The 12,745-nt window shown below is 35.5% G+C and overlaps 1 protein-coding gene across 1 annotated transcript in view; it reads left to right on the top strand.

Annotated features, from left to right (window-relative positions):
- Window positions 1–12,745, top strand: part of LOC122792225 (CUB and sushi domain-containing protein 1-like) — a 3,080,606-nt gene that overhangs the window by 1,484,488 nt on the left and 1,583,373 nt on the right. Inside the window, exon 26 of the mRNA XM_044059969.1 lies at window positions 6,762–6,878. Within this exon, the coding sequence (XP_043915904.1) occupies window positions 6,762–6,878 (117 nt within the window). The remainder of the gene's footprint in view (window positions 1–6,761; window positions 6,879–12,745) is intronic.

Raw genomic sequence — 12,745 nt, 5'->3', positions numbered from 1 at the left:
TGTATTGGCAACTATTTTAGAGCAGCACTTCCTGCTTACATTCCAGATGCAGAGGAAGCCCAGAGAAACAGGGAGGCAGATGGAGAGAGAAGGAGATGATGGAGTAGTGAAAGAAATGAAGAAAGCAAATATCGAGACCAGAGAATGTGTGCAGGATTCTGAGGAAATGTTTCAAAGAAATCTGTTTAGTGGAGATGAGTGGCTGGAATTATAATATTGTGTTAAAAATAGAAAGAAAAAAAATGATGGATACTGTATACTAAGTATGATAAATGTGGAGGGAAACAGGGGGGGTTGTAAAATACTGAGGACAACCCAAAACAAGTGTTTTTTTATGGAAAAGTACATTTGATTTGATAAGTATTGATGAGAAAAGAAAATGTTATATTTGTGGGAAAATGGGACATGATGCAAAAAATGTGAATTGAAATGTATAAATGTAACAAAATTGGATATTGATGGATGGATTGCAAAAATGAAAATAACAGTAAGGAAAAAAGAGAAGAAAATGAGCAAGGAGAAGAAATGTTAGTAGTAGAAATAGAAGAAAAATTAGATGAAAAATTAATAAATAGGACTTAGAAGAAGGTTTGGAATTAAGTAATGAAGAATTTATAAACTGGGAGGTAGTAAAAGGAGAAAAAAGGCTATTATTAAAAGGGTAAATGAAAGAAAAAAAGAACATTTAAAGGGATGTATGTACAATAGAATAAAAGAAAGGAAATGGATGAAAAACAATACATACAGCTAAAGATTGGGGGTTAGTATAATGGTTAAGGTGTTGTACTTACAGACACAAGTTACAATCTTCGGCTTTCTCCTTTGGAAAGAAAATCGGTTAGGCTTAGAATGGCCTTTTAAGAAAGCTAGCCTAGTAATTAGTTATGAACTTATGAAACCATGAATCTAAGGAAAAGGGAAAAATGCAAATTTTAGAGTGTTTTCTGTAAATGTGAATAGTATTAAGAATTTAGTAAGAAGAATATGAATTTTGAAGTGGTGTATCACATGTGCTGTAGATGTAATTATATTAGAAGACACAAGATTTTTAACTAATGAAGAAAGATTACAAACAGAGAAACTATGGGGTGGAAAGATAATCTGGACTTTGGGAAATGAGAGATGCTCTGGAATAGCCATATTCTGTAGAAATACGATAAAAATATTAGATGTAACTTTAGCAAAATGGGAAGATTAACCATAGTAGATTTAAAAAGAAAGAGCAAGTATATAGGATTATAACACTATATGCTTATACTAACTGTAAAGCAAGGGAAAACTTATTTCATTGCATTTTTATTATGAAGTGATAAATATGAATATAAAAATAACAAGAAATTCTAATTGTGATTTAAGAGGCAAGTATAAAAAGAAAGGAAATGATATAAGGAATAATGTTAGAATTTATAAGATGTGGTATGTGAAAACATTGGGACAAAAAATTTATGGGCTTACAAAAGTGGTATGTGTAGAACTGAAATAGATTATTTTATAATATCAGAAGGTTTAGTTATAGGAGAGGGGGAAATAGTTGAAACAGGATTTTATGATCCTCTTGCAATATTGCTAGAGAGAAAAGAAAACAAGGAATATATAAAATAGGCAAAGGAATAAAAAGGATAAATGAGAAAGCATGTAATGAAGAAGGAAAACTTAGTAATACAGTTATGGAAAGATCATATTACTGTGGGAACATTTTATAAAAATTAGTCTGAATGGTTGATATTTAAGAAGAAATATAAAAATATTTTTTTTACAGTGGCAATATGATGTGAGAAAAGTAGAGAAAGAAAAATATAAAAGAACATATGATGTATTGGAACATAATGATAGTACTTTTACAAACAAAAAAAAATAATTACATGAAAGAAATCAAGAAAAATACAAGAACTGTTATATAAGCAAAGATATTTTTAGAAGGAAAAAGTGAATTAAGTATTGAGTTACTTAAGCAGATTAGTAAAGGAAGATGGTAATGTAATGAGAGAAATACAAATGTAAAATGAGAAATCGAAAGAACTCAGAAAAATATTATGAATGGTGTAGTACAATATGTACAAGGAATGTGTGAAAGTGGTGCAGGGGTAGCATTTTCACCTCACAACAAGAGGTTCTCCAGTTCTATTCTTGGTTGGGGTGCCTTTTGTGCGGAGTCTGCATGTCCCCCATGTGTTCATGTGGGTTTCCTCCGGGTGCTCCGGTTTCCTCCCACATTAGAAAGACATTCATCTGGAGCATTTCTCCCCAAGCTTCTGCTGAAAATTGGCTTCATTCCAAGTTGGACTTTCCCAGTTAACAAATGTTAAATAAAATAAAATATGGAAAGTAAAAAAGTTAACAGAAAAAGAGAATAAAGAGTTGGAAAAGGATATTTCTTTAAATAAGCAAAATAAAGTATTAGGACAAGTTAATATAGATTTGGCTTCAGGCCCAGATGAAATAACGTATGAAATGTATAAAAATTTAAGGGAATGGCAAAAAAAAAATTGCTGAAGATTTTGAATGAATGGTTAAAGGACAATTTCATGTATAAAGAATTATGTAGTGGAATACATAAATTCAGATAGAAGAAGGAAGATGGAAGATAATTAAAAAATGGAGACCATTAGTATTGAATAATAATGATTATAACATCTTTATGAAGCTAATACAAAAGAGCTTTGAAACTAAAATGGAAAATATTATGGACGATAGCATATATAGTATAAAGTGGAAGGGCTGCCAAATATTAATGATAGTTAGAGAAATTGTGGATGATATTATGAACCGAAAAGAAAAAATATCACAATAGGAGACATTAATAAGGCATTTGACAAAATTGGACATAAAATCTTTGGGGTAATAATGTAAAAATATAAGTGAGAAAGTTAGGAAATTATGTATGTCAGCGTATAGTGATAATAAAATAAAAATACTTGTAAATGGCTGGTTAAGCCAAGAGGTACATATGAAGAGTGGTGCAAAAGAAAAACAAAGGTTTAGTTGATATAGCAAAGATCAGGAGTATATGTTTTACAGTAAATTAATTTCTATGTTAGGTATAATATTTGGGAATAAAGCAAGTAGAATTCAATGGGGAAAAACAATAGAAGAAATAAAGCAAACATGTCTTTTCTGGAGAACATATAGATTATCATATAATAAACAGGCTTATTTGATAAATTCAGGACTGGTGGGGAAAATAGCATACTTAGCAAGTGTATTTATGTTGCCAACAGTATTTGAAAAGGAATTATTGCAGATATTTTTTTCATTTATATAGGGTTCTAGAGTAAACCCATTAAAAAGAAGAGTTTTATAAGTAATTAAAGAAGAAGGAGGTTTAGGATTAATTAACCCAGTGGCATATGCTGCTTTATTAAGTTTGTACAAAGTGTTTAAGTGAATAAGTGAAAAAGATGCAAGATTAGTAGTGAAACAATAAATATAAGCATGATAAATTTTGGGGGATGATAAAAAGTAAAAGAGAAAGAGTGTATAAATGAAGAAATAAGATGTTACCAAAAAAAATTTTTGTGGAAAACAAAAACTGATGATGTAGAAATGTGGTTTAAGAAAATAGTGATAAAACATTACTATGTAAAACCATGGGAAAATCTTTCAGATGAATACATTAAATCTGTAAAAATAATAAGCAAATGGTGTAATCAGAAAGTAAAATGTCAAGATATTTTTTGGAGACTGGTAATAGATAAACTGCCAGTAAACGAAAATATGTCATACAAAAAGAAAAGTGATAGACTATATTTATATTGTCAAGGAGAAGAAACTAGAACATGTGTTTTTGAAATGAAATAGTAAAAGGAAACTGTAAAGAAGATTTTTTTTGAAAAAGTGAATAAAATAAACATGGGTATGATTAAATTTGGATATTATAAGAACAGAAGTAAAGAATATGTTAAAAGAATAGATAAAAAGTGATTTTATATTACATGGGTTATAGGGAATGAAAGAATACATGAAATTATGTTTAATGGAAAATGCATTTTAACAACAATATTATGTAAAACCAGATTGTGGTTATGGAAAAAGGTTTGGGTGTCTTATAGGGATGCAAATTTAGCATGACTGTAAATGAAATTCTGAATATGTGTAAACAGATTTGAATATTTATGTTTATATGTATGTAAATAGTTTGTAAATAAGAGTTATTTTTGTATATAAAGGACCTCTACTCTGTTCTATAGGTGCTGTGGGATCTTTTACATCCACCTAAGCTACCACCAAGTCAAGCAGCTAGGGACTCAGTTTAACATCTCATTGAGAAGCTGGCACACTCAGGAGTGCAGCAACCCCTTATGCTGCACTGCAGTGTCAGCAGTCAGTGTAATTGGTAGGGGAACTGAACCCCAAACCTTCTGCACCAAAGGTAAGTGTGCTACCTGTTGTACCACTGACACTACGGCTTCTCAGCTCTATACTAATCTGTTTGGACCATGTGAAGCTCATTGCCTTTTGCTAGGTTTTATAGGTAAGTGCTAGGCAGTCAGTCTGCAGACCATGTGATGCTTAACAAAAAACTCTGTTAAGAATTTCCCTCTAACCTCAAGCAGGGCAAGACATGATAGACTAGGGGAGAATTTGAGACTACTCATCCAATTATCTAGGTTTACCTTGAAGGTGACAAAGTTGGTACTCTGCTTGACAGGTAGTGGATGCTTGTTCCAAAGTGAGGGATACTTGGGTATATCAGAGCTATCTAACTAACTCATAACCTTTTTATAATATATAATGCAGTGAGAACAGCCTTGGACTACTGATGGAGGTTTAATTCCTTTAACTGAGTATTTGAGGTAACATTAGGGCTGCAAAGGAACAGGAGATCAAGTACAGTTGGGTCTTTCATGGGACAAAAAACTAAACATAGATCTCCATGGAGGAGTCTGCAAAGGAACGAGTACAGAGAAAGAGGTAACAGTCTCTCCTGATAACTAAGATTTTTGAGGCCACTGATATTTTAGTTATGTATCTCTGTGATTTTTCAGGTTGTATAATATGTTTAGAAACTAGCTACATTAGCAAACAGGTCAGAGGAGACAGATCAACAAAGTTCCTGTATGCAGATGATGTGGCATTACAGGCAGACTCTGAGCCAGAACTTCAGCAAAGGATAGGAGAATGGAATGCAAAACTAAAGGAACATGGGATGAAACTAAGCACAAATAAGATGGTGGTAATGACAGCAAACTGGGGAAATCAGAAGAAGTTGAGAATAGAGATAGGGAGGAAGATAGCAGAACATGTAAGCGACTTCAAGTATCTGGGAAGGGTGGTTGAGGAGAAGGGAAGTCTGAATGAAGAGGTCAAAGCTAGAATCAAAGGGGCTGCAGCCAGTTGGTATAGAGTGTCATGTGGTGTGACCAGTACTACTGTATGGTACAGAAACCTAGGCAGTAAAGGCAGAACAGTTGAAGAAGCGTGAGTTGATGGAAATGAAGTGCCTGAGAAGGGTGGTAGGACGCACATTGTGGACAAACAAAGAAATGAGGACATAAGAGTAGAAGCCAAAGTAGCTTCAATTGCAGAAAGGATCAAAGAGAACAGATTGCAGTGGTTTGGACACATGCAGAAAACCAAAAGACAATCTGGTGATGAAGATTTGGGATAGACAGGAAGAAGGTAAGAGGAAGCAAGGTCATCCAGCAAAGAGGTGGATGGATTGTGTGAAAGAAGATCTGTGACAGTCAGGCATGAGTGTTGAAGGAAGCAGGAGTGTGGCACTGAACTGAGTGAGTTGGAGACAGTTAACAAAATACCCTGACCCCATATAGGAAAAATGGTGAAAAAGGGGCTGATGATGATGATGATAATTGATCTAGTGGAGGCACCTTTGGAAACTAGATGGACCAGATGAAAGGCTTTCCGAACTAGCTTAGTGCAGTAAGATGTCCACCGTCACATATTATTTTCTAGTCCTGATTAAGGACTGATATGGGCCTATACAAGCTAGAGTTGAAAGGATGCTTCCCCCCTTTCATTATTGCCAAGACTTCTACTCTGCCAGAAGACCATAACCAAAAAATGCAGTGCATCATAAGTCATTGTCGCAGCCTGTGTGACATCTGCTGACCCCTCTTGATACAGTCCAATGTAATACAATTGGCATCTAATGTTTTTTCCCTTGGGAGTTTATTCACAACCTACTTTGATTTTTTTCAGATCCATAAAAGCTAATAATATACCCACATGCACTGAAGATAATATGGAGAATCCATAGCTTGTTAAAAATGGCTGAAGTTCTCTTACAAAAGTGCACTAATAGGCTTTTGCATAGTGCTAATAGAACATTCCTGAAACATTTCTGAATGTAGTCAGGATTACCCTCTGCCTTACCTGTTTCTGCTTCTTGGATGCATAAATCGTAGGCTCTGCATTGAATTATCTTAGTCTAATTACCAATACTCTCTGTACCCTTAGAGAACTCTCTAAGAATACCTTCTGAGGAGCTTTCCTTCTGAAGTCCCTCTGTGTTCCTAACAAGTTATCTATTTCTAGCTGCCACTTTCCTATCTCCTTATCTAAACCTCATTGTTGATGATATTCACTGTTATATCTTGAACATGCAGTTAGTATGAATTTCACAAACTATGCATCATTGATTAGCACTAAAAAGGTTAGTAGCTTTCTTGTGGACTTGTAATAGCTGCATCACTCTGTAAAGAAATGCACGTGAATAAGCCATGGCCATTTGTGAAAAATGCTCATAAGAATGAAATCTTCAACAGATCTGTTGTAGTTCTAAACAATATTTTTTTTTCCAGCTCCATGTGGAGGACAGTTCATGGGTTCAGAAGGTGTTGTCCTGTCTCCAAATTTTCCTCAGAACTATTCCAGTGATCAAGTCTGTTTATACTCCATTGTAGTATCAAAAGACTATGGTACGTGGTTTTGTGTTTTCTGTGTTTTTATATTTTGTGTCTTAATTGATAACTCTGTACAGCTATTCTTCTGCTTATGAGTACTGTTATAACTCATTATCCTGTCCTTATTACCTCATTTAATAAAAAGCCAATATTTCTTCTCAACTCTTGAAATAAAATGTTGTCAAGCATGGCACTGTAAATCAAGCTTATTACTGTTCCTTTAAAATAAATTAGTTACTGTCCCTTTAAAATAAATTAGCAAACACTATGAACTCGTGTAAAAAAATGAAAACCACCAGTTCTTGCTAATTAATAATAGTGATATACTGGAAGGAAGGAAAAAAATAAAATATATTAATATTTTTCGCAAATAAATACTTTAACTTAAAGCAAATTGTTTGGATTTTTGCAAATTACTCTAATGCATTGTTTTAGTAAAATGCCAAATTTTAATCCAATATAATGTCTCCTTATGATACTTCATTAAACTTTTTATATGGAAGTCCAATTTAGTTGTATAACCTAATTGCTGTACTGCTATATCAGGTACAGGGATAATTATTTTCGAAACATTTCCAATCCTGCAATCAAGGGTAGAATAATAAAATAAAGATCCATCTAACTTTGTTTGAATTACAGAGTGAACTGTTTAGTTACATTAACTTAATAGCTTGCCCTGCATTAAAATGAGGCAAAATTGTATTCTGAAGTCAGGCTGTTATGCAAGTAATCTACACTATTGTCTTTCTTCTAGACCTAATGCACTGTAACATATGTTATGTAAACTGCAGGCAGACATGTTGCTTGTGGTTCATGTATGGTGGAGTAAACAGTTTGTCTATGCAGTCACTTGATTATAATTGGATCAGTATTAAGTGACCATTAGGAGCAGTGTGCTTGAGATACAAGCTGAAATAATTTTATTGTGGGCAAAATTTGAGAAAAAAAAAAAAACAAGGTTGTTCATAACTGCATTTGGGTATTCTGTGTGCAAATAAATTCACAGGCACTGTTGTCTGAACCCACTTAAGTAATAATCATTCTGAAGTGTCAAAGAACCATGCATGATCATATGAAACAAGCTGAAATGCACAGCTATGGGCAATATTGCTTTCAGTTTATCATAGTCAACAATTAAAAGTGCAGCATTCAAAAAAATGATTGTTTTGGGGGAGTGGATAAAAGTCTGACAGCAACTGGCAACTACTGTTACAGTGATTAGCATTCTTGATAGCCAAGGTCATTGTTTTGTAATACATGAAAAGCAGGCAGGTATACTTTACTATGGGCAGAATTACTTTTAAATCATTATTGGACAGAAGCAGATTTAGAAGATGTATCTAGTCAGTGATTATTTTTGAGGCCTAAGTACATTGTTTTTATAACAGTGGGAATAGTAAAAAAAATTAGTCTATGGCTTCTGCAGTCAAAGCAGGGATATCGTATCAAGACTGACTTTTTTTTCTTAAGGCAGTAGATTGTGTGAAAGAACATGAAGCCGTTGTTTCCTTAAGAAAATAAACACATGATTGATATCTAATTTTTGTTGTTTTTGCAGTTTTCCTTGTGTTTAGTTATATCACTTTGCAAACTTTCATTAGATTTTGCTCCCAGCATATGTATACATATTCCTTTCGCCTTGGGATGGAGTGAATACAAGTATACAAGATTGGAGGTATTCTTAACATTACGTATTTTTAACCAAGAATATATGCTATAAGTGCACCGCACAGCTCTATATTGTGTACTCTGTGCGATCCTGTATTATTTACATTGCATCGCTTCGCACAGCTATATTCTGTGCATTCGGAGCGATCCATTATTATTTACCCTAATTTCACTGCTCTGAGGCGCTCAGTGCTGCTTCGCGCCCTTTCTACCAAGATAAATTGACTCGTCAAACAACGAACAGCGTCACACAGCTCTAAAGAGCTTTTTTAATTGCGGCATTGCAATTTTACTTAGTTATTCTGGCCGGAGACTCACAACGCAGGCACTAGCATTTTATCCAAGTTTAAAACTAACCCAAATCTTGTACAGTGTCATACAGCTCTAAAACAGTGCACTCCGTGTGAGGCAGTAATACTGCTCTTTTCTAACCTAGTTTTTAGTAGTACTTAAATATGATCAATATGCATTGTACAAGACCCTCAGCACTGTACCGACCTAGCTCTCAAAGCTACCTGGCCCCATTGACCTTAACTAAGTCCTCCTCCATTTTAACTAACTTTGTTACTAAGTGTGTCTTAGCATGCGTTATAATTTATCCCATGGAACGTTGACCCTAGATGAGTTTACTGTTTCAGCTTAGCGCACTATATGACTTACCACAGGGACATCCTTCAATCGGCAGCAATAAATGTATAATGTTTTAAAAGTTATATTCCCCGTTTGAGTAGAGTGGGATACATTTCTCTTAATACTGTGTTTAAGATATCTAATTATCCAGTTAGTTGGTAGTGTACATTCTCAGCACTCTGTTTCCATTATTAGAGGCATAGAAACTGAAAGTGAGATTTTTTTACTTTGTCTGTCTGAAAATGTTGTCTGTTACTTATTAGCAAATGCAACCCTTTTTTCCATATCTGTTACTGGTTTGTAACCTAGAGTACAGTTGTATTTTTTATTCAACAACTAATACTCTCTGAATGTAATATTGTATGCTGTTTTTAACCTACCGCTTGTTGTATGTACTGTATGCCTTACCCCCTTTTTTTTTCTCTCTTTTCTCTCCTTCTACATTTCACTAGCTTTGTACATCATTTTGCTCCTACAGCAAACAACTGAATGCTATCTGCTGGTCGCCACTGAAATTAATACATCTCAGGAAGTAGTTACAGGCTCCCAGAGAAACTTTCCCTTACTTTAAACCAGTGAAAGTATGTACGCAGATAACTAATGTCACTTTTGTAACCTGATTAATTACCTAGCTTCTGCTAGGTTAGCCTAAGCTTCCAAGTCTAGGTAGTCAGCAGTCAACCCCCCCCACTTACTTTAATCTCCTGCACGTTTCCCTTATTCTAATACGTGTCATATCTTTCCTTCTGTCCCACTTTTATCCTTCCCTTATCTTGCCATCACCTAAAGAAGGCCTTGCTCTTGCATCTATATTCCTGACCACTAGGTGGCGTCACTCTATATGCTATTCCTACCAATTTGATACAAACCTGCTATTCCTACCTATAGCACACTGGCCCCTGTTTTTCCACTGTGTCTTTACCTTCCCTCTTAGCATCCTTCTTACCTATTATCTCTCTAACAACCTTTATATCTTCCTACCAGCCACTTCTTTATAACATTCTGTCCCTCTCAAACTTCAATTTTACCAAACTTACCTGCTGAATTTTTCTTCAACCTCACTGATTGTCTTCCTGGCAGAACTCTCTCTTGTCTGATCCCGCTCCGTTCGCCCTTCGGGCTCACTCCGCTCCCCTACCCTACCCCCAAATCCCACCCACCCCAGTGCTCCTAAACTTATTCCACCTACAGTCCACACCCCATCATACTTACTCCAATCACATAACCAAATAATTACTACACCCGCCCCCTTTTCCTCTAAAACCTGCCCACACTATCTATCCCTAATCACTTCTCCTTACACCTTTCTCTCTACCTTACCCAATTTCTTTTCCCAAACTATCACTGTTCCACTCAAATCACCATCCTTAAAAATGTATATCCCTACAATCCCCCACAAAAATCAAACTTTAATTTGGTTACTCCTATTACCCTCTCTAGCCTCTACCTACCTTCTTACCTCATTTGAACACTCTCCCAATAACCCTTTCCTACTACCTTCCAAACATACCTTATCACAAACAAAACCATCTTCTCATTTCTGGCTAAATATCCCTTATATACCTTGCTACCAATTACCAAAATATCATCGAATTACTCATATCAACTTCTCTTACCCAAAAACTAGAAAACTATTTGATTTCCACAGCAAACCAGTGCACCCTAAACCTATAGCACCCCTTCTATCTCTATTAGATGGTGATATTCACCCTAACCCAGGACCAAATAATCCACCTCCCACAACAGTTATAAACCACAATAATACTATAAAACCTCCTCCTCCCAAACCTACCAACTCACTCTCTACTGCTCACCTGAACATACGCAGCATATGCAACAAAGTTACTCAACTCCATGCTCTCTTACAGACTCAGCCATTTGATATCCTATGTTTATCAGAAACATGGCTAAAACCTTCCATTAAAGACATTGAAATCTCCCCACCTGGCTATAATATTATTAGACTCGACCGTACTTCCAAAAAAGGAGGCGGAGTAGCAATCCTCTATAAAACTGAACTACAAGTCAGTACACTTAACCTTAACTTACCTACTAATGCTAGTGCAGAAATAATAATCTCCAAACTGCAGCTAAATACTAGTAAAGCCATAAATATCATCTGTGTCTATCTCCCCCCTGGGAACAACTGCAATATATTAGAAGACATTCTTAGCTGGCTCACTAGTAATATCCCACAAGAAACCATTATTCTTGGGGACTTTAACATTGACTGGAACTCTTGCACAAATATAAATCCCACCACCCACATTAACCTGTATGGCTACTCACAGCTAATTAATCACCATACCAGAACCAATAAAATCAATAACAAGGCAACCACCTTAGACTGGATACTAACTAATACCCCACAGCAAACCTACACAACAGGCATCCTTCCTGATGACCTTAGTGACCATTGTCTGACATATATTATTAGACATAAAACCAACATAGCATTCCCAAACACTTTCTGAACAATACGCTCAAAAAAGCATTTCAACCTACAACTTTTCCAAGCAGAACTTAATCAATGTAATTGGTCTCTGCTAAAAACTCTCCCTCTCAACAATGCCGTGGAATACTTTAATTCTACATTCTTGGCTATCTTGGATCATCATGCTCCAACCCGTTCTATCAGAATCATAGCTAAACCAGCCCCATGGCTTACTATTACTACTAAACAGAAAATCCTACTTAGAAATAAATATTGGGCAAAATGGCGGACTTCCAAGAATCCGTCAGACCATCAAACCTTTAGAGAACACAGAAACAGTACTAAAAGAGCCATCCTGCTAGATAAAAATAATTACTGTCTACAATTACAACAATCCTCTACCAGACAACCTAAAAAATTCTGGGCTAGTATTAATAATCTTCTCTACCCAGGCCAATCAATCACACCCAGTCCCCAAGGATCTAACCCCAATAATCCAAAAGAAACTGCCAATGCCTTCAACTCTTTTTTCACAGAAACCATTCAAACTCTAGCTAGCCACCTATCACCTGATATATCTAACTTGCCCACATCTTCCCATAATCCACCACCACAATTTCACCCCCAACCAGTATCCACTTCTTACATCTCCTCCCTTCTCCAAAAGTTAAAACCAACCTCCCCATCTGCAGATAAACTCCCAGCAGAATTCTTGCAAAAAGGTGCTAAAGCCCTAGCCTACCCTATTTCCATTCTGATAAACAGATCTATAAAAGAAGGTGAAGTACCATCAATCTGGAAAATCTCACATATCATCCCATTACATAAAGGTGGAATTTCCAATGACTTCTCCAACTATCGTCCCATAGCTTTACTATCCCCTATAGCTAAAATTTTGGAAAAATGCATTCACAAGCAGATACTCAATCACCTTCTTAAAAATAACCTACTTGCCAACTGCCAACATGGCTTTAGACCTTTTCATAGTACTACCACTGCCCTACTATCATTCACAAACTGTATCAACAACAACCGTAATAACAATAGACTATCATCCGCAGTTTTCATTGACCTATCCAAAGCTTTTGATATGGTCAACCATCAACTTCTTCTCCACACCCTTAAGTCTCTCTCCTTGGATTCTCTATCT

Source organism: Protopterus annectens, chromosome 1.part2 (genome assembly GCF_019279795.1).
Source record: "Protopterus annectens isolate FY-2018-M chromosome 1.part2, PAN1.0, whole genome shotgun sequence".
In the NCBI taxonomy this organism is placed as follows: Eukaryota; Metazoa; Chordata; order Ceratodontiformes; family Protopteridae; genus Protopterus; species Protopterus annectens.
This window is presented reverse-complemented; position numbering and strand designations above follow the sequence as displayed.